At 37.0% G+C, this 25,724-nt stretch overlaps 1 protein-coding gene across 3 annotated transcripts in view; it reads left to right on the forward strand.

Annotated features, from left to right (window-relative positions):
* PPM1B (protein phosphatase, Mg2+/Mn2+ dependent 1B) overlaps nucleotides 1-25,724 on the forward strand; it is a 42,350-nt gene that overhangs the window by 12,684 nt on the left and 3,942 nt on the right. For all 3 annotated transcript variants that reach the window (XM_010706774.1, XM_003203900.3, XM_010706773.2), the window contains exons 3-6: nucleotides 5,518-6,381; nucleotides 8,460-8,577; nucleotides 17,365-17,476; nucleotides 20,533-20,590. In XM_010706774.1, the coding sequence (XP_010705076.1) occupies nucleotides 5,536-6,381; nucleotides 8,460-8,577; nucleotides 17,365-17,476; nucleotides 20,533-20,590 (1,134 nt within the window). In that variant the 5' untranslated portion in view covers nucleotides 5,518-5,535. The remainder of the gene's footprint in view (nucleotides 1-5,517; nucleotides 6,382-8,459; nucleotides 8,578-17,364; nucleotides 17,477-20,532; nucleotides 20,591-25,724) is intronic.

Here is a 25,724-nt window from a genome sequence, read left to right on the forward strand (position 1 = left end):
GTGTGTGTGTGTGTGTGTGTGTGTGTGTGTGTGTAATCTTACTTCACACCAGTTTTTAAGCTTAGGTTCTCAAGAGTTACAAAATTACGCAAGAGTGAGCATAATTTAAATAGGTTTGAGCTGCAAATGCTGTGAAGCTGGCTTCTAGAGGTGCTCATCTTTCCTTACCCTGTGCCTTGATGACTGGTTCCGTCAAGGGGCAAATTAAGGCTTTTCTAGCTTCTTATTTCAAGATGTTTTGTGGTTTATTGGTTTTTGTTGTTGTTGTTGTTATTCCCAAATCTCAGAACACAGTTCTTGGCTTCCTAGTGCTTCTCTGCTTAGCTCTACTGTATTTTGTCAGTAACTTAGTTATACCTACCCTGCACCTAATTCTGAATGTACTCCAGAGATTAAACTCCAGTGTTTCAATATAATAATCTGATTATTTACATGCATTACGTGCCTGATGGCAACCTTAGAACCCCACTTTTTTGGTATATCAAGTCATCTAAAATTCATCTGCCAGGTGGAACACAAGCATATGTGTGTGCCTGAAGTTACAATCTTGCTAAAAAGGTGATAGGTCCTAACCTAAGTCCTGGTGTGCCTTTTTACACAATCCCACAGTCTTTCCTACTGGAGTTTATTCCTGTATTGGATCTGCTGTCTGAGCTGCTGGCTTCTAAATTCACTGCAGTCAAAGTCACAGGGTTCTAAAATTAAATTAAAGCTAATTTTGCACCTCTTTAGTGAAACAGTTTAAATAGCAACAGCAGAAACATCTCAGCCAGCAGTTCTGAAAGAAAGGAAATTGCTGGCACAAAGTAGTGGGGAATAGCTGAAGCATAGCAAATTATGTTTTCAGGTATTTCTATGGACATTGGAAACAGATGTAAATCCACAACATTAAATACTACCTGTGATTGTTTCATTCCTTCAGACTACCTTCAAGTAGCTAAAGCATATTTTGCAATCTTACCTCTTTGTTTTAAATGGCTGATTCAAAAACAGTTTTGCTTCCTTTGTGGATTTCTTTGGTTCGCTCCCTTCGCCCCCTCATCCCAACCCCTCCTCCTCCAAACAATAAAGTTACATAAATTCATTTCAGAGTTACAGCTGCAGATTCTAGGCATATATCCTATTTGCTCAGGGACGTGATTTAGTGGAGGGTTTTTAGAGTTAAGGTAGCATGGTTAGGTTGCCGTTGGACTTGATGATCTTTAAGGTCTTTTCCAACCTGAGCAGTTCTATGATTCGATGATCCTGACTGATGATTGAACTAACTAGGCAAATTATGAGTATCCTGATTTAAAAGCCTATTGGAGTTGTTTCATACAACCTTGGCGGGAGAAGTTTTTGATGGTAAATTTTGTATAAGTGTTACATTAAAGGTTTATCTTGATATTCCATTTCTTTATATCAGTACAAAATGAATCTTTGGTCAGCTATGCTGCCAGGATCCTTCCTCACTTGACCCCCCAGCTTCTTCTGGCTACAGTTGATTTAAAACAAACAAAAACTCAAACTTCGTAGTGATTGATCATATTACAGTCAATCACTGTTTTTCCTTGTAAAATATTCAGATCTCATTCTTAACAGGTCAACTCTGCCAGAACTTCGAAACTGTGTTGCACTAACTTAAGTTACAGTAGCTGCTACTGCCAGACTTCAAGTAGAGCTGTTGCTCAAAATTTCAGTAGCTCTTTGCCTAACTTTGCCTAATGTAAATTTATGCAGTGCCAGTGTTTTTTGAGTAAAAAAGTGATCCCAAGCTTTCTGTCATTGAAAATAGAGACTTATTGCTTGCATTCCCTGTAAGATTTGGATCAAGTAGAAAACATGAGAGACAGGTACATGTTTGGACTTAAGATAAATAAGTCTTGGATTAGGTTTTCACCCCAGGAAAGGTGTGTCAGCTTCTACTGACAGCGCTGGACTCTCTTGGAAATGTCTTAGCTATTGATTTAAAACTAGAGATTGAAGATCGTAAGAGAGCTGGAGTTACTGCCACAGCAGCATATTGCTGAGCTTCTGTTGAAGGCCTTCCAAAGACTATTGTTAGTGATTAATTGGCACTTATCAGGTGGTGGTGTGGTTTTTTCCTTCCCAGAAGTGAGAGAATTACTGCAAAAAAGGGAATCCTAGGGTTTCCATTCTTGGTCTGAAGAATGCGTACTGTTTTTAAAAAGTTAGTCACCATCTCTTTGCTCACTAAAACAGTTTATTTCTTCAGCTGATCGTCAAAGCAACTTCTGCTTCATATAGCCTGCCTAATAGAAACAGTGATAGAAAGAGGTCTTCTGTGTGTGCTTGGTGTCTTCTTTATGACCAGCCATAAGCTGGATACCTAGCCTTAATGTTGTCTTACTGATTATAAGTCAATCTCAACATCCTTTATTATTTGTATTTTTAAAAAGTATTTGTAACATTAAAAAGTATGTTTAGAATATTTAAAAATATAATAAGTTCTTTTTTATTATTATTTTTATTCCTTCTGACCTGTAAGAAATGAAGCTACTTAAAAAATAGGTAAAGTTAGGATGTGGAACACGTGCTTTGATTCTTTTTTTACATTGTGTATCTGTGTGTGTGTATCTGTGTGTGTGTATCTGTGTGTGTGTATCTGTGTGTGTGTATCTGTGTGTGTGTATCTGTGTGTGTGTATCTGTGTGTGTGTGTATATATATGGTTAATGCTGTGGTCACTGGCTTTTGGAATTAGATGAGTTTTGATATTTACACAGCTGTGAGTAGGTGTCTCCAAAAGTAATGCCTCCTATTTATTTCTGTCGAAACTACAACAGATACAAAGAGAACAATAATACCATTTGGTATTGTACATTAACAGCTACAAAGTGCTATTTTTCAACATGGCCACCATCATTAGCTATGCATTTTCACCAGAAATGAACAGGAGCCTACATGCTGTGCTCATGGGAAATGCACCAATGAAGGTGACCCACTGTTGCCATTGCTGAAACACTGTTCGCATGTCTCCATCTATGTTCTGCAAGCATCAGTGAATGTCAGTTGTGCAATTTTTTCCACACAGAGGAATTCAATGTCAAACCTTTGCTTCTTACACACTTCCATGTCAGACACCAATTTGTCAGCCTGCTGCAGTCTGTCACATAGCAACAACATGTAATGGAATATTGTTGGGAAGGTTCACCTCTACTGCTGTACCACCAGCATCTACCTCTGACATTGTTGGCTGACATAATCAAATAGGAAGCATTACTTTCTCAAAGCATATCTCAAATGGTTTGAGAACATTATCTGCTGATTTGAAGTCAGTCTTGTTTTTTGTATTAGATGTCCCAGTTAATTGTCACTTGAAGTGAATTTTAAAGTCTGAGAACTGTTTTCCTGTTTATTTGGAGTAAAAACAAATTGACATTAACTTTTGAGTGTGTTTTCATGATAACTTGGTTTTACTGTAGATTCTGCAGCTAGAGAAATGTGCCTTGTTTGAATGGAATGCTCGTATTGAAGCATTTACAGAGCTTAGGATATCATCTTTAGTGTCACGATTTATTTATTTTTTAATATCTCCTTCAGACAGTTTACTGAGTACAAGACTTCTGTTATAACATCAGACTTCCTGATAGCAGAATATTGGTACTTAGAGATAATCAGCTATTATACATTTGTAGAGCTTGCTAATAGGTGTGAATGATTTACAGTCGTGATAGTATTTCAGAACCAAGCTAGAGGGGAATGTATGCAAAACCTTAATTTCCAGCTGATTGTTGAAGAAAAGTTTCCATAGAAAATCTGTCTAAACTTGGAATCTGATTGTTGTTTTGTTCCATGTCTCTGAGAGACTCTTCGGAACAGATAATTTCAAGACTTGAACTTAGAATATAACGTGGTACTTGAACATAAGAGCTATATGAATTCTGGTATTTCTCAGTTGATTTGACTTTCTTTACCTTTTTCTTTATGATGTTCATAGCTTGTTAGAAAACCACAATAATCCTTCTGCATAATATTAATAGCATTTGAATCAAAGAACATTAAACATGAATTAAGATAGACAGTAAAATTACACTTACTTTTCAAGGCAGGTGAAGAGTTGCTTCAGTATTTGGAGAAATTTGCCTAAGTCTTTTTTGAAAGAGAGTTCAAAAGATTTATAGCTGGTGAGCTAAGTCTTAGTCTGTGCAGTAAGTCCTCAGCCCTTTTCGTGGAGGCCACTGGAGCAGAGAGATGGCATGAAGTTTGGATTGACTGCATAGCAGTTCTAAGGTTACCCTGGCGGGATGGAGTGAGGAATCCAACTGTAAGCTTTTCCTGCTGTCAGAGTAAGCTGAAAATGTCTTTAATGGAGGGGAATGAAAGAGCTAAAGAATTCTTAATCTTTCTTTCTGACCTAGTAACAAATTCTGAAACCAGATCATGACGACTGCAGGCTTGGCATGTGCTAGTGTATGAAACACCTTGTGACTGACTAGCTCAGGATCAATTGTGGCAGAATTATCTCAGACTTTTGATGGGTGGCTACAGCCAGTCACTAAGAGTTTCATGGGGCAGACATCATTGTTAGTGAGATTGGAAGTTGTCTCAGTTTCTGAAGTTCTCAGAAAGGTAGTATGGAACTTGTGGATTAAAGAGCATGTTCCTGCTGACTTTGTAAAGTAGAAGTTGGTTTGTCAGGCCTACGTAGAAAGGCCTGGTCTTGTATAGGTGAGGAAATCAGAAGTCTTCAAAAACTCGCTTATAGATACTTATATTTTACCTGCAAGCTTACTCTTTCAGGATGCTTCTTACGTATTTTGAAGCAGATCTTTTCCAAATGTTGATGAACTAACTTTCTGTGGAAAGCTTTTTTTTTCTTGTAGATAACATATCTATTTTAATTGAATGTGTTTTAAAATCAAGATCAATGCATTTATTAACTTAAAAATTCATAATTTAAGACAATATTGTGAAAACTTTTCTTGGATCAAAGTGCAATTGGCTTCTTGCTTCTTTGGAAGCATTGTAATCATACTTTTCTTTGGTATAGATGTTCTATGTTCTTCTACTGTCAACTTTGCCATGCTTTTTGAGATTACGGAAGTGGCACAGTACATGCATAGCTAATGAGAGCAGTTGTTACTTAAAGATATTAGCTTTTCTTCATGCCTGAAACTAGAAAGGGAATAGGAGTAATATGGGTTGTTTTTTTTTCCCAGTATGAGTAGATTTTGACGGAGAATGGCAAAAATGGCAGGGCTTTAAAAGGTATGTGAACTATGCCATCACTGTGTGTTCATATGGAGAGCTTTTTGCACATTTCAATTCTGATGAATAGGTCTTAAAAACAAAATGAAACAAAACACATCCACACAAAAAAAGCAAACAAGTCTGTAAGTTGCCACTGCATCAATGTAATCTGTTAATTACTCTTCCCTTTATAGCTGTTGATTTTTACACGTGCATGTTTTATAACTACTTCTTTAATGAAGAAAGCAGAGGGAGAAGAAAACTGACACTGAACTTATATAGAATGGTGGCTTTGTAAATAAGATTTTTCTTCTCTGTTTTCCAGATTCAATATTGCATAAACATGGGTGCATTTTTGGATAAGCCAAAAACTGAAAAACATAATGCTCATGGTGCAGGGAATGGCTTGCGTTACGGCCTCAGCAGTATGCAGGGATGGAGAGTGGAAATGGAAGATGCTCACACAGCTGTTGTAGGTATTCCCCATGGCTTAGAGGACTGGTCCTTTTTTGCTGTCTATGATGGTCATGCAGGATCTCGTGTTGCAAATTATTGCTCCACACACTTACTAGAACACATCACTAACAATGAAGACTTTAGGGCAGCAGAAAAACCTGGATCTGCTCTTGAACCTTCAGTGGAAAATGTCAAGAGTGGAATCAGAACTGGCTTTTTGAAAATTGATGAGTATATGCGCAATTTCTCAGACCTCAGAAATGGGATGGACAGAAGTGGCTCAACAGCAGTGGGAGTTATGATTTCACCTGAGCATGTGTACTTTATCAATTGCGGTGATTCACGTGCTGTTCTCTATAGGAATGGACAAGTCTGTTTTTCAACACAGGATCACAAACCTTGCAACCCGAGGGAGAAAGAGCGAATCCAGAATGCAGGAGGCAGTGTAATGATTCAGCGTGTCAATGGTTCATTGGCAGTTTCTCGAGCTCTGGGGGACTATGACTACAAATGTGTTGATGGTAAAGGCCCTACAGAACAACTTGTTTCTCCAGAGCCTGAGGTTTGTGAAATTTTAAGGGCAGAAGAAGATGAGTTTATCATCTTGGCTTGTGATGGAATCTGGGATGTAATGAGCAACGAAGAGCTCTGTGAATTTGTTAAGTCTAGACTTGAAGTATCAGATGACCTGGAAAAAGTGTGCAATTGGGTAGTGGACACTTGTTTACATAAGGTATGTAACTGTTTTCTCCAAGCAGATGTTCTAATTCTGTCTTCTATTCAGACAGGTGTAATGTTAACAGCCTAATCTTCCCCTTTTCCTTTTTCTTTCCCTCAAACTTCAGTACCAGTTTGACTGTGTGTCTTTGAAGAATATACAACCTCATCCTCTGATTGCAATTGCAAAAATACAGCCTTAGTATAATTTTTGCATATAGTTCCAGCTCTAAATTTTGTTTCAGTTTTTAAAATGATTTTTTCAAAAGGTCTTTAAGAAGGGATCGATTCTGTGACAGGTCTCTGGTTTTCATTGCTTTTCTCAGTTGAGCAGTTGCTCTTGTTTGCATAGAGTGTGTGTTTTACTATCTTTTCTGTACTCAGCTAATTGTGAAAGCTCATATGAAGAAAAACTACTCAGATACAAGAGTTTGCTTGCACTCTTTGAGTTCGTTAGGAGCTATTGGTCTGCATATCTTCCTTAGATTCATCATTTCCAAGCATTCCTTGAGAAGTGCAGCTTTTATTATTGCATATAAAGGCAATAGACCAAACAGGCAGTTCTGAGAAATTTTAACAATGAAGGGTAAGTAGTTTCTTTCAGTAATGCCATATGTTGTATAATTGGATTAAATACCTTGGCTTTTCTGATCCAGCGCTTGTCTAGTCTTGTTAATGGCTTGTCCTTTTAGTACACTTTCAGTAAACTGAGCTCTGACCTTTTGCTTATTTTTTGAAGTTTGAATCTGTGCAAGGCGTGATGAGATTAGAATACAGTCTTGTCTTCAGAATGTGAAGTATTATCTGCTGTTTAAAAAAAAAATAATATATATATATTATAATATATATATATTATCTGCTGGAACAGGCTGCCCAGAAAAGGGTTTGTGGGGTGCTTTGTTCCTAGAGGTAATTCAAGGCCAGATTGGATGGGGCCCTGGGCAGCCTGATCTAGTATTAAATGGGGAGGTTGGTGGCCCTCCGTGTGGCACGGGGGTTGGAGGCTCGTGATCCTTGAGGTCCCTTCCAAGCCTGGCCATTCTGTGATGTGTGTATATATACATATACATGCGTAATACAGGAAGGGAATGTGGGCATGTGTACTTTTGAAGGAGTTTATTATCATATCAGATTCTTACTTAATTTCTTCAGGATTTATCTTAAATGATAGGAACTACTCAGTAGGTTGGTGTTGCAGCGACTAAATGACACTGGAATTCCTGGTTGAGTTTGGATGAGGAGGAGCTATTTAGATCATGATTTCATATTTAATACAAGAGTAGAAAGCCATACAGGAAAAAAAGACAGCTTAGATTTCAAACTAGGAGTTTAGATTAGTTTTATTCAGTCTCCTTGTAGGATAATTGGATGCAGATGTATTTTTATAGTTAGCAATGGATTGTAATTTTGAAAAAAGACCAGGAAAGAAGTATTGAAGCTTACAAGTGAAGAATTGGCATTCAAATTGGTACCTGAAAAAGCTTTTGGCTAATACTGCTGACTACAAGATAGTCTGTGAGATCAGATTGGCCATACTAAGTGAATTCTTATTTTGTAATTTATATCTTTCCCTTAAGTTGCAGTGTATGTGACACAGATGTTTTCTGATGAGCATGCTTTTATGAATGTTCTCAGACTAATGTAAATTACTAGCTGGAGCTAACTATTCTAGTAGTTCAAAATAAATATTCTGCATTTCATTTTCCAACATGTTTTTGTTAATTTGGGTTAAGGCTAACGTTAAATGACTGTATAAATATCTTACCAGTTGTCTTAAATCTTTTTCTACAGTTCTTATTTTGTTCAAAAAGTTGTATTTTTTAACAACTGACATAAATAAGTGCCTGAAGTGTTTTCAACTTAAACAGTAAATGGAAAGTAGGATGATTAAAATTCAATTTCAGCGAATAGTTTAGTTGAGAGAAAGATTCTTATTAATCAAAGTTCTGTCGTATTGCAAGGCTTCCTTTTCCCAGTTAGATCTAGAATACCATAGTTGAAACAAGTGAAAATATGATTGGTGACAAGAACAGGAAAATGAAAGACAAATCTAAAAAGCTTAACTGTTTGTTTGTTTTTTTCTTTGTCACGTAGGGGAGTCGTGATAACATGAGTATTGTACTAGTTTGTCTTTCAAATGCTCCTAAGGTCTCAGATGAGGCAGTGAAAAAAGATGCAGAGCTGGATAAGCACTTGGAATCACGGGTTGAAGGTAAGAAATCCATTTCGTTCATTAGAAATACTTTCATAGCCTTCTTGAGCGAGAAAACAAAAACAAACAAAAGCCCTGAAAGCTGCCATGGTGCTATGACCAGGAAAAACATTGTCAGGAAAGAAGTTGTAAGCTACATACTTACATGTGTTTTCTTAATGTAAACTTGAGGCTTTTACCTCTGTCATTACAAGACAATATGCAACCACTGACCTTTTAGAGGCTTGTGTCATCTAATAAAATAATGGTATTGTTAATATTTTGCTTATAAAGTATCATTAACAGGATATTTGTGGTATTTGCATCTTTTTTTTTTTTCGAGAAAGCTTGACAGAAAGAAAAACGTTCAGTTCTTCATTAAAGGATTCACAGCTGGCAAGTTGTTTAACCACTTCTGTTAAACACAGTTGTGAGTTTATTTAAAATACCAGCTTGAAAGATAACTTGTGTAAACTTTTACAGATAACTGATCAAAATTCCTTTGAATGCAAGACCTTCATATCATTCTATATCACCCTTTTGGATTCTGAATGCTTGAAATATAAGTCTATGTGTTTGTGAATAAAAGTTGTATAATCCTGTAGAATTTTCATGGAGGAGTAAACTTGATCACTAACCTGTTCAGTTATTAATTTCACCCATTTACTGGTTTTACTTATCCCAAGCGTTGAATGCAGCATCTTCCCTTTAGCAGAAACACTTAAAGGAAAGATAGCTTAATTGGGAATGAAAGACTAGCACTTGTATATTTTTTTTCCTTTTCTACCATGTTCTTTGTGTTGGAAGAACTGACATTTGAAGCAGACTTTCAGACTGCTGTTTCTAATTAAAAATCTTTTTTATCAACAGTTAAGGCTGTTCTGAGGTCTGACATGCTGGTTGTGTGTAGCAGCTTCTAGGTCTAGGTTTCACTGTTGGTTAATGTAGTGACCCAGATATAGCTCTGTTTGGTAGAACTGACTGGAGTTCATTGTCAATGCTTAACGTTTGTGTTTTTATAATACTGATTGCATATTGGGGCAGGCTTTTGTGGAGGCAACTCAGGCATGGGAAGAACTGTTTCTGGAACAGTTTTGTCTTGATGTTACAAATGTGACTGGGCTAATACTGTGAAATAGCATCATTAGAGAGAAATAGTCTTAAGAGGTTTTAAAAACCTTGTTGCTATGAATTTTTCAACTTCTGTAATCTCATCAGAAGAGCACTGAGGAACTGTCATGTGTTTATGTATAATATAGCTTATTAACTCAGCTGCTGGGTCTGTCACGACAGCACTTTTTCTGAAGAACGTGCTGGCCGAGGAAGGAAGTCGAGAGGATTTGAACCCTTTGACTTCTTTCAAGATGGGATTAGAGTGTTTTTGATTACTACTCTATTCAGGTTTAACTATATTTTATAGAGGTGGTCCCTCTGTATTTGGACAATGAGTTATGCAGCTGCCTTAGATGTGTTTGCGCTAGATGTGTAGGTGTTGAGTGACTGCTGTATTGCAGTATTGCTGTCTTGTTGGTGCTTTTGTTCACAATGAGATGTGCAATTTCAGCAGATACTGCACAACTGTTCAGCAGAGGTCCATGAGATTTCAAACTTAGGACTCGAGATGTTTGAGACTTTGGTGCCTTCCTACTGGTTCTGACCTGCAATCTTGGGACTGTAATGAGGTCTCTGTGACATAGATCAGGTCTCTGGAGGGTGTCTGCCTGAGCTTGAGCATTTATTTATTTATTTATTTATTTTTAAAAAAGAAAGCATGCCTAACAAAAATTTTTTCAACATGGTTCCTGAATCATTATAGGCAGCCAGGCATGGAGTCTATAATCTGTAGAGGTAAAATACTAATTTCCTTTTACTAAAAATCGAAAGCATTTGATTGGGATTACTAATACAGGACTTCAGAGCTATCACATGGGTAATAGATTCCACCTGTTTTTCATGTTGGTTTTGTTAAAATCTGAGACCCGCTGGCTTTTCAATACTCTTTAATGGATAGATATGAAAAGGACTGATTGGACCTACTTATTAGAAAATAGTTCACATTCAAATAAGTAGGACTAAGTATGAATGAGAAGTAATCCTGCACTGTAAATCAGATGAGTTCAGGAAAATTCTGTGTGTGTATGTATTAGAGCAAACAGTGAAACAAGTAGAACAAAAACAAATGAAGAACACTACAGCTCACTCATAACTTTGCATAACTAATTCAGTGTAGAATGCAGCAGTTAGCATAAAAATGTTAGTGCTGTCATTGTAACCTGATGGCCGTGGATGTCTGTCAATTTTGCCACTTAGGTACAAGGATTTTTTGATACTAACTTGAATGCTATAAATGACACTTACTGTAGAGATTGCATTTAATTTTTCATCTCAGAGAGACAACTGTACTTGTGTTCTTTGTCTAGGTGAGATTTTATTAGTCATATGTAACCAAACGAGGTACACTTAGAATTACTTTTTTTCTTGTTTATGTCCCAGGAATGTAGACGGTTGATGTAAGAAACCTTAATCTTTGAAAATCTATGTGAAGACCTTCAGACCATAACACAGTTACCTTTGAATGTGCTGGTGTTGTGTATGGGCTGATTTTTCTCCCCATTCCACATGTGGTTTAGATGGGATGTAAATTGAAATGGTTTATCTATTTCTTTTTTCTTTTGAGATCATTGAGATCTAATGGTCACTTCAAATGTGAACTTTAGACACATTTCTCAGAAGTTGGCTTACGTCCCAGACTTTCTCGATGATTCTAGTTAAGATAAATAACTATTATCTTCCTGTGTCTGAACAAGAGTACACGAGCTGTTAATAGGCTCTGGGCGAGAGCCAGGAGCAGTTACCTTCGCTGTCAGCACTTAGGTGTACACGTGGTGCTTATGGAGTTAGCACTCCTGACTTCTTGGTGGCTCCTCTCTCAATTTGCAGATGGTTGAAAAATACATAGGATTACAGTGTATTTTGTTGCTTTTGTAAGTGAATGATAAGATTAATAGTAAAGCTATTAAGTAACTTCAGGTTAGATCATCTGAATGTGGAAATGATGTAGGAAGCACTGTTTACTAATAATTAGGCATTATTGTTGCATGGTAGAGTTACTGCTCTGATGATCAAAAAAATGTCTTAGCAGAGATGTATTTTAACCACGTTGTCACTTTTAACTAATATTATACACACCAAACATAAGATGGAGACTTTGGAATCTGAATTTGTGCAGAGTCATTCTGAATGTAGTTTGAAACGATAGCTCAGCATAAGTAGTCAATAGAAACCAGTTGCTTTGAAGACTGAATTTCTGTTGCTTCAGCTATTCTTGATTGTTTTCTTACTTGAGTTCCTTGTGTCATTCTGTGTTCAGCTAATTGGATAGAATGCAAGACCTTCAAACATTAAGATTTAGCAAGGAAGAGTGCTAGTATATTTCAGAGAGTTCTATCAAGAATCACAGAAAAAAAAGGGAACAGCTTGGAAAAATTTGAAATTGTTACCTCTATCTTTTCTCAAATAATTATTTTCATTCTTAAATTCTACAAAATTGTCATTTTGATGTAGTCTCCTTAATAGAAAAAAAAGCTATTAAACTACATTTGTGCCTTGAGTATTATTAGTCCAGAAAAGTTGTAGAGAAGCTTGAATGAAACACTTCAAACAACCAAACTGCATAGTGGAGAATCATTTAGAAAGAAGTTGGATTCCTAAAAATAAATAAAACGCCAGTCCTCTTTAAAGGTTCACGTAGTGAACAGAAGTGTTTTTCACTGAAAGAAAAAAGGGCTAAAGAATTAGAATAGTTAGGAAAAATATGTAAGGTATGAACATCTTATCAGTGGGTGGGTATTCTTCATGAATGTACACAGTTCAACACAGTATTTTTTTTGTTCCCTTTTGATTCTTAGATTTCAAGCTGATGGAACTATCCCATCAAAGCCTTAAAAGAGCAGGTTTTTCTCTGCTCTGATACAGGCATTTTCAGATTTGGCTTAGAGTAAAAGACATTGTTTGAGGATTGCTTTCCTTGGTTTTGTTTGATGGCTTTCATATGCATTTCTGTCTGTGCTCAAAAGCAGTTAAATACTTGCATATATATAATTTTTGTAGTCTGTTTTTACACGTGTAGGATGCTGAGATCATGTGCATTGGTAAAATGTTAGTAGTTCTGTCCAGTCTTTGCAGAGTTATCAAAACAAACAAAAAATCCTTTAAAATAAGACCAGGAGATCTTTTTGAGACTTACAATGAAAGAACTATGTGCTGAAGCTGTTCTACTAACTTGGTTCTTTATGTCAGTGGTGTGTATGTAATTGCATTCGTAAGTTGCAAGTTCCAAAGGGTGTTTTGAAGTACATGATAACTTGTTATCAAGTACCTTATGACAATGGCTTGTTCTGAGTTGCTTACTTGGTTAATTTCCAAAGTGATGCAAATGTGTTGGATGGTAAAGTTGTGCTAGGTCAACCTTTTCTCACTGTCTTACTGTCACTTTCAAGTGCTACTTTCTGTTTTGTTTTCATCTGTTTTTTAGAGATCCACAGATGGCTCACAGTAAGAGAATGCTAGGCACAGAAGTTGATACTCTGATATGTTTTGATTTATTTTAGAGGATGTATCAGACATGGAGATTTAAAAGCAAAACAAAGGGAAAAAACAACCAACCCTTCAAATCATAAATAGGGGCACTTGTTCAATATAAACTTATAGCTTTCATAGTTGACTACTCAGTTAATTCAGTTAGTTGGTTAGTGCATTTTATGTCTGTGGAGTATACACTATATGTAACTGTTCTGCAGCACTGGAGCTGGACGCAGTGGAGAAAAGTGAATTCCTTCCTATGTCATTATCTTGGATCAAGAATAGATGAAATGCTGAGATATAAAAGGCAGTTGTAGTTCTGTCTGGTTGGGGATGTAATCTTTGGGGAAAAATACACGCTTTTTATAAAACTCCCTTAAGGACAGAGAGACCTTACAGAAAGATCTTGACAAATTGGACTGCTGGGCAGTCGTGAATCGAGTTTAACTTGAGCAAGTGCCAGATAGGGCACCTGAGATGGGGCAACCATGGATATTTGTATAGAATGGTGTATGAGAGGCTAGAGAACATCCTAGAGAAAAGAGATCTGGGAGTTCTGACTAGCAGCAAGTGTGTCCTGGCCATGCAAAGGGCCAACTGTGCCCTTAGGTGCCCCAGGCCCAGTACTGCCACTGGCCAAGGGGAGGGGTTGTCCAGTTATGCTCTGTGCTGTGTGGCCTCACCTCCAGCAATGGCTGCAGCTTTGTTGGTACAGCGTAAGGGCATAAAGCTATTAGAAAGTGTCCAAAAGAGGGCTACAGAGATGGTGAAGTGTCTTGGAGGGCAAGGTATGTGAGGAGCAGCTGAGCTTGCTGGGTTTGCTGAGGAGCTGAGGGGAGGCCTCATGGCAGCTGCAGCTCCTCACAGGGAGCGGAGGGCAGCGCTGAGCTCTGCTCTGTGTGACAGTGACAGGGCCCGAGGGAACGGCATGGAGCTATGTCAGGGGAGGGCAGCTGGGGGTTAGGGACAGGGTCTGCGCCAGAGGGCAGTGGGATGAAACAGGCTACCCAGGGCTGTGGGCACGGCCCCGAGCGTAAGGAGCATCTGAACAGTACTATCAGACATAGTGTTTGAATTTTGGGATTGGACTCAGTGATACTTGTACGTCTATTCCAACTTAAGATATTCTGTGAATCTGAAAACTAGAATGAGTTTTGGTTGAAACTTTCTATGGGCTTATATCTGTGCTAAGTGAGCTTTGCCAAAAGTATTTTAGAAGTAAAGTAGTAGATTTGCTTTGTAGTGAACTCCAATGGATTTCAGTATATGATAGTATCAGGAAATAATTCTTCAGGTGTCTAATTCATGTTAGCAATAGAATCAAAACATGTCTGCAGGACCTTTTTTATATATTCAGGGTAAAAAAACCCAACAAATTGCAGTGTTACTTTCAACATCGTTGAAAAGGTGAAAACCTTGTAAATGCATGTAAACTTGTTTTCTTTCTCTTGCAATCTTTGTCAAACAAATGAGTGCTGCTCCAGAAGTAATGCCTCCTATTTTGCACTGTTGGTGGTACAGCAGTAGAGATTGAACCTTCCCACCAATATCGCCTTATATTTTGTTGCTGTGTGAACACATGTCAGCAGAGGGGCAGTCTGACGAGATAGCATCTGACATGGAAGTGCATATGGAAACAAGGGTGTCTCACTGAATTTCTCCATGCGGAAAAAAAATTGCGCCCATTGACGTTCATTGATGCTTGCTGATCATTTATGGAAGCCAAACAGAGGATGTGAGCACAGCAAGGCAGTGGGTGGTGCATTTCAGCAGTAGCAACACTGAATGTTGGTCACCTTTGCTGGTGCAGCTTTTTGCAAGCACGGCATGCAGGCTCTTATTTATCACTGGTGAAAGTGCACAGCTGATGGTGGTGACTATCTATGAAAATGTTGTTTTGTCTCTGAGAACCTGCTCTATCAAATAATACTATTGTGCTCTTTGTATCAGCTGTAGTTTCCGTGGAAATAAATAGAAGGCATTACTTACGAAGTGACCTACATATGCATTAGTTAAGGTGTAGTGCAAATAGGTCATTCTTAGTCATTTGCTTGATTCTTGGAATTTTTCTGTTAAGGCAGGAAGAAAAGGGGGCAAATGTTTTGGTGAAATTACTTACCGTTGTATTAGAAAAAGAAAAAGGAATCTGTCACTTCACCATAATTCCTAATTGGGCAGCCTCTGAAAATGGAAAGAAGGTGCTTTTAGTTAGTAAAGAGCTTCCTAAGAAGTGGTTTCATAGCATTAAGTAGAAGATTTTAATGCTAAGAAATCATGATAATCCTGAGTTGTGGCTGCTTTAATTGCCTTTTAAAAGCTTCAAAAATCTTGAGCTTCCATTAATATTTGGAAATTGCTTGCTTCATTATTCTTGTGTCTACTTTAGTATGTATGGAACCAGACATGGTCTTTGTTTATATAAGTAAGACATTTCCTATCAGATGTGACTCAGAAGCATTTACATTATACTGATACCATCTACTTCTCACTAGGTAGTGCTGCACAAAGGGACAGAATCTTTGAGGGGTCTTGTGGCTGATTTCTGTGGATATATTTGGATGAAATGATCCAAGTCTAAGATTTTTTTAGTCAAGTGCACATACTTAGCTGTCTTTTTGTTTGTTAGCTGTGCTTCATTCTTAATGAGCGTATGAATCTTAATATACATGAGGTTTTGTGGAAGGATGTTGAATCCCTTTTAATAGTATATCCAGCTCATTCATTGCAAAGATTTTGTGAAGTTGCAGCTTAAAAGCATAGTTGCCTTATTTCTTATCAATAGTGAAGCTGTTCTAAAAGTAGGGTTAACTTTGGTGGACTTTGCCACAGATTTCCTTGATGCAGAATGAGCAAGTGTGTTGCAAGCTGGCATATCACTTATTTTGTAGATACATAGTAGTCATCAAGAGATATTTAAATATCAAGAAACTGAGTCAGTATTTAAAGTAGGTCATGTGCTTCACTAATTTCAGAAATTGAAGTTGTTGCTTCTGCTGACTTGAGCAAATTGGGCATCTGTAAGTGGAGAATAATCGATTGTAAGAAGCATAAGTGGTTTGTTTAGCTTTGGATAGTAGCCAAGATACAGACTGTTCTAGGTAAGAGTTCTATGTTTAGACATGAAACTTAAGAAGAAAAAAAAATCTACTTGAATATTATGCTAAAAAACTCAAGTGCATGTCTGCAGAAAATAGCAATTCATTCCTTAATCTGGATAATTTTCAGGATAAAAATGTCACCCATTGACGTTCACTGATATTTGCTGAACGTTTATGGAGACCAAACAGTGATGTGAGCACAGTGAGGGGGTGGGTGGTGCATTTCAGCAGTGCTGACAGCAGCATGAAAGACAACCCGCATTCCAGACAGCCATGCAGATGTTTATGAGTGCAGCATGCAGGCTCCTTCTTGTTTGTCACTGGTGAAAATGCATAGCTAATGGTGTTCACTATGTAGAGGAAGGGTGTTTTGTAGCTGAGAATTTGCTCAGCTCAAATAGTATTTTTGTCCTCTTTGTGGTTGTTTTATTTCCATGGAAACTACACAGGAGGCATTACTTCTGGAGTGACCTGTGTACTTCTGCTTGGAAAATGGAATACCATACTATCAGTTATTTGTTGTGTCAGTGCTATATTCTCTTTTGGCCACTGGAGCAATGATGATCCATTATACTTGTCTGGCTTAATTGCTTGATGGTCCTAGTTTATCCAGGAGAGTCAGAACTTTGACAGTACATAGTGCTATACCATGCAGGTTGACAGTGAATTCCATGGAAGTGTTGGCTTTTTGGCATTCAACTTCTGAGTATGTGTTGCAGTGCAATAGGAAGGTAATTGGAACTGGCTTCTTAGCTGTCACTTCCTACTGTGAAACTAGCTTCCTAGCTGCTGTCCACAGGATATTTTTTGCAGTTCATAGTCTGCTTCAGAGTCTGACAGAGATTTGCAAGAAGCATGAGTGGAAATACAGGCTATAGGTTTGAATACCTCTATTCAATCATACAAATATAGCTTACTTTAAAAGTTTAAAAACAAACAAACACAAACCAACAAACAACACACACACACACACACACACACAAACAAAACATAACAAAACACGTTGCTTACATGCAATATTTCATGCTGGTAAAGGTCTGGTAAAGTAGTACTGTCTTGTACTTTAGTGTCTTAAGGAATGGTTGGTGTTAATTCAGTAACTTAAGGACTTCTTCTGTTTTTAAAATAGAAATTATGGAGAAATCAGGTGAAGAAGGAATGCCTGATCTTGCTCATGTTATTCGTATTTTATCTGCGGAGAATATTCCTAATTTACCACCAGGAGGTGGTTTAGCTGGCAAGTAAGTACAGTACTGGAATTTCTTGAACTATTATTTCACTGCAACAGATAATTTCTATATTCTGAAGTTTTTTCAGTGTAATTGACTCAATTCAGTAAAGGTTGTTTTCTATATTTGAGGCTAGTTCAACTTTTGCACTATGTAAACGTTTGTATCACTACTAATCCCATTCCTTACAGGTAAGTGGGGAGATTGATCATATAGTAGAACATACTGTGTTAGTTTACTGTTATCACAGATGCATTTAAAAATCTATCTATATATGTGTGTATATTATTATTCTTAGCTCTCTACCACTTCATTGTGTTAAGAACTATCAGTAATGGAACTGGTCAATCGGCATATCAGATTTTTCTTAATATCATGCTCTCTCCAATGTGCAGTGTCCATTATAAATTTGGGTCAGTGTTTGATTTTATTTTTCAATATATGAAGTCCTGTTCTATGTGTATTTGTGGATAACTATATTTTCACTGGTCGCACTTGTTGATGAGCACCATTTGCTAAAAATTTTTCTAACCTTAAAAGTGCCTGTAGATTCTGGACCTTTTTCTCCACTTGTATACATTCCAGAAATTCAGGGGTACTGCTCAGTGAGTTGATGCATGTTGTCATCTTGCTCATTAACAACTGCACGGTGTACTGCTTGGGTATTGTTGAATCCTCACTTATAAATGCTGTTCAAATTCATATGTTCTTGCTCAGGCTACTTTTTTTTTTTTTTAAAAGGACTAAGGTTAAGAATTTGGCTTTTGATGACTTTCTGCCCATCTTGGCTCTAAAGTCCGGTGTTGCAGAAGACTGATTTCAGGAGATATACCTACAACTTCTTAGAAGAGAATTAGTGATTTTTTTGTGACGTTCAAATCTGTGAAAAAGACAAATAGTGATATATTTAGTTGACTTTACTTGTAGGATTGAGTTTGTAAAAATAGAAGTCTTGAAGTATGATTACACAACTCCAAATTATCTATTCAAAACTTGAAACTTCTGTCCTAATGTGAGAATATTCTTAATTGTGGGATCTTTATGCTTTTATTAAGATGGAAGGATTTCACACTTAGTTCTTCAGTTTAAACTCCTAGACTTAGCTGAAAGTAGTTGTCGAAGGAGCTTGTCTGGCTGACTCCCTTTTCTTTTCTAACAACAGTAATAGGTTAATAGTTGATCCTAGCTCGTAGTATGAGGGAACTTTTTCTAGCTGTAGAAATGCGGTGCAATATCTCTTGAGTAAGCTTGCAAACCTCAGGACCCAGCTTCCTTTGAAATAGCTCTGCTTTTCCAGGCACTGTGTGCTTTCCTCAAGCATCTCACTTATGTGGAAGTCAGAAATGTTTCATTCTTTGAGAGCAGAGATCTAAATGTATTAACTCTGCTCACCTGATTGTGGTATGTTGTACTTTAGGCTTACTCTTCCATGACTGTCTTCTGGGCTGTCTCATATCTTCCCTGTAACTTCAAGTGCTGCAAAAAAAAAAAACATTTGTTGCTGAGGAAAACAAGAATCCAGTGTGACAGTTACTTGGTCATTAGTATTTCCATGCAATGCCTTGCTGCTGAATTTTCCCATTGTGGGAAAGTATAAAGAAATGAAGAAAGAATGAAAGTGGACTGTGAAAATTAGAATATTTCCAGTAACCTGACTTTAAACCTTTGCAATGACTGTCTGCTACTTCTGTGGCAGCCTTACTTGGACAGTCCAGGTGTTTTCTATTAGATTAGTATGATGTACTGTTGCTCCCCACAGTGCACACAACTGATCAGACTTCTGCTGTTCCACCAGTATTAATTACCCTTCCTGGTATCATTTGCGTAGACTGAGTTTCATTTGTCTAGAAATGTGTTCTGTCAGTGCTCACAGTTAGCCACACAATCTTTCTAGATTTATATCTTCTTAAGGTATTGACTATTATTGAGTGTGTGTGAGGAAGTTGTGTTCTTTCTTATCTTTTTTTACATTAATTTTTGAAAGTGTTGCTATAAAGTTAGTTTTGAACCGATGCGTGTTTCATCCATCTTATGAAGAGTGTCTTATTTGTGACACTTTCTTCTACTGTTTAGAAGAATCTTATTTTGAAATTGGTGTTAGATTTTCTTCAGATCAGCTCTTTCCTCATCAGTGAGACTTGCTGTTACAAGGGAAGTCACTACTGTTTCAGTATCATGGAAGGACCACAGATAGATGGATCTGTTTAGCGGATCTGGAGGCTGTAGTAGAGTGTTTCAGTGGTAATGGAATTGACCACGCTGCTAGAAGTATCTGAAGTTCTCAAGAAACCATGAAATGAAGCCCTTTTAGTGCAGATAACTTTGTACTTCATTCCACTGACCCCAGGAAAAAAGCAATTTCATATATATTCCGTATAACATGCAAGAAGAAAATAAGGTATTTTGCAGTAACTCATAGTTCAGAATAGCAATTCTGTGAGTAACTTCTTTAGGAATAATGGATGTGGCGTGCTAAAGCGGATAGCACTGTTGGTCAACAGTCAAAAACTGCATTGATCTTCTTTTTTTATCTTAGTGCTCACAGGAGTTAAACTAGATTCTTCAGCAGTCAGGATTTTGCTTCAAGTCAGTTCTTTGCTAGTGAAGTACTCTAACCAATACTTAATTTACTGTGGGTTAAGATATCTTTGAGGGCTTGTCAAATCCTTGCATTTGTGGGATCTGATTGACTTTGCTTACCTAATACATCTTCCAGGGCATGTTGGTGGTTATGCTGAATTAAACATGGAGTTTCCTTCTTGACAAACTGACTATGCAGTTCTAACTTCTGAAGGTGTAAAGTGATAAACCATGGGGAGGAGAAGATGAGAACGTTCTGCCTTGCCCGGTCTTTACAAATTATGAGTTAGTGTTAATCTTCTACATTATGTAGAAAATGTGCAAAGACACCAAGAATAGGCTTCATCTTAAGAGACAGGTTAAAGGTAGAACATGTAAATGTTCTGAAATAGTTAATTGTTATACTCAAACTTCTGAGTTCTCTTTTGAAGCACTTGTGAACTCTCCTCTTATCATGCTCACACTTTTAAAAACTTCTCTTTTTTTAGGCGTAATATTATTGAAGCTGTGTACAGTAGACTGAATCCACACAGAGAGACTGAGGGGGTAAGTTTCCCTTTTGATTGCTCGTTTGTTAATGGGAACATCAAGCTGGTGTCATACACTAAGCAAAATCGTACATCACTGCTAATAAGATATCATACAAAATGTGTATTGGAACACAGAGTTTAATTTTGAGCTTGTTTTGAATGGACCTGATAGAAAAGAATTTTGACCTTGCTGACTAGCTGGCTAATACTTTTTTAGTCAAACCTGTGAGGCAACAGTGGAGGATTGTTTTTTTTTTTTCAAAGATAATTCAACAGTAGTAAACTATCATTAGCATATTCATTTTTCATGAAGTGTAGAAAACTTTGGAATACTGATAACAAGACTAATACTGCTTTTGGGATAGCTAAGGAAAATATATACTCAGTGTGCAGTGGCCTAAGAACAGTTTAAATTGCTTTCTGTTTTCAGTTCTAATTTCTGAAAAGATTTGTATTCATCTTCCTTGTTCCTAGTAGGTTGTTTTGAATGTTTATGTGGCAATATGGTTTGTGGTAACTTCAAACCTGTTTTTTGGGTTCTTCATAATGTAGCATAAAAAGTAATTCATAACAGTTGTCGTTAAACTTATTGAAAAAACATTTGGGGGATTGCTTGAAGAACTACAGTGGTACATTGTAAAGGATCTGAAAAGGTCACTGTTACACCTGCTGTATTCTGTATAGTTTCTGTGAACCAATCTGTGAAGATAGAATTCGTTTTCTGGTAAATTCTTCACCAGATTTTTTTTCTTCCTCTTTTCTCTGGAGGTGGCCACAAGATCCTCAGTCATGTGGTCGTTACAGTCAGTGGTGTTGGAGAGGAGTCATCTTTATAATAAAATACTTTGAAATGGGTTGTTGCATATTCACAGTCTCAAGGTGCACAACATTACCAGTTATCTTTGAGTATTTTCTAGCATTTTATTCTTTGACTACGGATTTTTGGTTTATTTATTCTCTAAGTTACAAAGTTTTTTGTAGTGTCTCTGTTTTCTTAAAGAACAAATACAGAAGAAATCTCCATTTTTTTTTTTTCATTAGGATTCACTTTTTTGTTGTTACTGTTCAAAAATGGATGAAAAGTATAGGTTTCTCATTTAACTTGTATCAAACTGTGCAACACTACCCCCAGAACAAACTAAGTAGTGGTTGTACTGTTTGGCTGGCTGTCTTAGGATAATTGCAAAATGTTCTTTTTTCAGCTTCTTTAGTTCTGCAGGAAACTGTGTGCTACTGCTGTGCATATTTAGCCTTAATATTATAATGTTGTTCCTGCTTGGGAGGGAAAGTTACTTGCCAAAGTTCTTAACAAAATCAGATGAAACTAAAAAGTTTATATAATGATGACTTTGTGGAAATGTTAGTTCCCATAGGTGATTTTTGTCATGCATGTTTTCAAAGTTCAAATTTAGTCCTTAATAGACATGTATGTTTTCTGAGAGCCCTGCTACGGAGGACAGCGTCTTTTTTGTATATTGACTCCCCCCAGGAAAGTTTTTCACATCTGTTACAATTTAATAAAATGAGGTAACTGAAGTAAATATGAAAGTTACGTCCTCAGAATGGAATATAGCTTTGGCACTGATTACCTTTAAAAATCACTGCGTATTTGTCTGGAGTCTTTTTAATTTGTTTCTTAAATGTGAAATGTGAGCATGCTCCAGTTCACATTGCAAACTTCATCTTCTGTTGCTGCGCAGTGAAAGTGTCAGCAACGGTATGAATGATGTACTTTAGATACACTACACTGGATGAAATTACAGATACCATTTTTCAGTCAGTACATTTTTATTTTGGTCATAAGTGATTCTGGTCCAGAGAATTTTGGGAGGAGGATGCTGCCACTTGGTGAAGGCTACAATTCCTGTTTGTACTTTCCAAGCAAGTAGGAATCGTTTATTTTGCTGTCCTTGAGAGTGAGACCAACCCATCTCCAAGGTGACAGAAACACGACTGCTATGATTGTCTTATTCAGTCCTTGGTTCTAGGTATCAGGTAGAGATCCCTTAGTATTTTAAACTGGCTCTTTAAGGAGGGAGCAAAAAAGGGAAGGAAGCTGTAGAGTTATGCAATGTCTATGTGTTGTGATAATGTTGCTACACATCTCATTTAAACAGGAAGTGAAGGTAGGAAGGAAACATACAGCACCATACCAATGATGAAAGACTGGAATCTAAGTAATGCTTCTGTTCTAACATAGTATGAAGCAAGAGTAGTTCTTAATGCTAAAAATTACAAGCTGGACATAAAAGCTTTGAATCTGCAGAGCATGAAGGTGCACTGACTTAAGCTTGAGAACCTTACCTTGTGTGTATTTAATAGCATACTTATCTGTTAGAGTGCGGGTGTAATGCTTAAGTCTGCTGGAACTAACAACCGTCTTAATCTGGTGACTTTTATATTAGGGCAGAGACTTTTTCTTACCTTTACAAGAAATGAAGCAATTGTTAAAATACTAGTGCATTCATGTAAACATTAGAAAAGGAAAAAACTCATCTGGATGAATATGGCTTCCTTGTGAAGCATTTACTTTTCAGTGTTGAACAATTTCAGCTAATATCCCTGTTTATAATAGCTTGACAAATAAGTTATTAGAAAGTATATAAATCAAAACTGAGATAATATCTTTTTCTAGATCAGGTTTCTTTTAAGTTTGCACTGCACATATACCCATTGATATTGTGCTTGGCTTAGACTTGTTTCTGCCACAGGAGCTTGTGATTCATGGAGTAGCTTCTTTCAGTTCTTTGCGTGTATGTTCTGTTCTGTTTATCTTGTAAGAATCTTTAACATAAGTAGGTATTGTGTAGAGTGAGTGACTAAAAAGAATCATTACTATGGCAGCATTCAGAGATTGCAGCTTGACTTCAGGGTATAGCAGTCATTAGAAGTTTTACCCATCTCACCACTGTGCAAGTATTGGAAAGATTTGGGGGCTGAAGAGAGCCTTGCATTGGGCTTGCAACCAGCAACTCTGGTTTTTCGGCAGGGAGGCTTCTGATATAGCTGTAGTGAGTGACTTGTACTCTTGTGTTTATATGAAATCATAGAAATTTCTTACATATTTTATGCTCCTACTGCCTGGTGCAGTTAGGCTGCTTGGAGGTATGTGTAATTTAGAAATGAGAAACAAAGTTACTGACTGTGCCAGGAGTTTCAGTGACTTTTTTTGAAGCCAGCTTTGTGTTTGAGTATCTTGCCTGACATAAGTTGTTTCTTTCCTGCTTTTACTTTACTTTCTGGCACTTTGCTGAAGCAAATGATGTCATTAAGGGCTGTGATAGATTGCTTTTAAAAATGCCAAAATGCCCCAAATTTACATGCTTAAAACTGTAAATTTAGTGTTACTAATATATAGTAGGCTTTTATATACAAGTAATCTAAATGCGCATAACTTGTGTAAGAATTTAATGCTTGTGTTAAATACAGCTGCACTGATGCATTAAGTTCAGTTAGAACATGAAGGAAGACAAGTGCTAACTTGCACAGTTATCTTAGCTTTCAGAGAATGTGGGGGACCTGTTCTAGCCAGGCATCGTTAGCAAGAAATCTACGTAGTAATAGATATTGCAAGATACTTAAGAGATGGTTTCTATTCTACTGTTATATGTGGAAGTTTTTGTCCTCAGATGCTGAGGGAGATGTGGTAAGTACAAAGCAGACCAACATCAGGCACGTTACACAGGAGTGAAAATATTAAGCTCAGTCTCCCAAAAGAACTATGAAAGATCTGAGTATTGTGAAATTAGTGTTTGTTTGCTAATGTCAACCTTGGAGCAGAACTGAGGAATTACACAATTTAGATGTTCTCCAAACATTTAAAGGAAATAATTCCTCATCTATAAAGCCTTATTTAATAATAGCTAGATAAATATATGTAAGTTTTTTTTCTGTGAAAATCTAAGAGATTGAATATATCTGTAGTCTCATCTTGATACTGATTTTTCACCAACTTGGTAAGTCTCAGTTAATGCATTAGAAATATCTTCTTTAATTTGCTTCTCAATGGGCTCTTGAAGATCTCTCTGACTGTGAAAACAGTAGTACATGAGAGTTGCAACATGTGAAACTGAGACCAGGAAACCACAGTGGAAGTACATCTCTACTTAGGCAACAAATTAGGCTTAGAGGGATGGCATTATATGCAGTAACGCCCATTTTTTGCTAAAATTGTCCCTTTTTAACTTAAACGTTGCTAATCGTTCTTAGTGCTTCTATTCCAGTAACAGTACAGAATCAAAAACTCTTCTTGAACCCAAGATACTGTCTTAGCACTGTTGTTAAGTTGTAAATGAGTGATTGCAATACTTTGTTTAGTTTATGAAGCTTTTGGACTAGATAACAATAAAATGAGGTCAGCATTAAAAGAGAGCAGTCTGGATTTTGCCTCTGTTGCAAAATCTGCCGGCTTTGAGTGATCTAGTTCCATTTGTCTAGTTTGATAACTTGCTAGATATTAATAATTCAAAATGTGCTATTCCCTTAAAGTGACAGTGCTGCTTTTAGCACTTGAAAGTTTAAATATGTGGCAGATGTACAAGTCCATTGCAGAAAGCAAAGATGCACAGCAGTGACAGACTTTTCATTGAAGGCCTGTAGCCAAATAGGTGCTTTGCAGAAAAGACCTACAATCTTTAATCAGTGCTTGTTATTTAGATGTTTTTTTGTTGTTGTTGTTGTTTTGCTGTAGGTTGCTTAATTTGACTTTAAATGGCTGTTCCACTGGTTAACTTTTCTGTGTAGTACACACATCACACATCTGCCTAAATCACTATCTTGCATTCTTCAAACACCCCCATTCCTGGTGCTATAAGTAGCTGATTGTTTTTGTTTTTTTTCTCTTGGCACCATCAGGCATGCAAAAACCAGTCTTTAACATAGGATTGTTTCCAAGTACACTTTGGAGCATTTATTTTGATGTGATGCTTCAGTTAAACTGTTTGCAGTAAGGAGGAGTTGCCTTCTTTTTAGTATGTTTTTCACAGAACTGCCTTGCCATTGGCTGTGAGAAATACACAATTAAAGATATTCACCTGTTGGCTAAAGAAGCTTAAGTATTCACGTTTTGTACTGTCTGACAGCTGATGACAGTTGTGGAGAACATTAACTGTGTCCACTGGGAGACAGTCTGAATAAAGTTTATTGGGAGG

Source organism: Meleagris gallopavo, chromosome 2, assembly GCF_000146605.3.
Source record: "Meleagris gallopavo isolate NT-WF06-2002-E0010 breed Aviagen turkey brand Nicholas breeding stock chromosome 2, Turkey_5.1, whole genome shotgun sequence".
Lineage (NCBI taxonomy): Eukaryota > Metazoa > Chordata > Aves > Galliformes > Phasianidae > Meleagris > Meleagris gallopavo.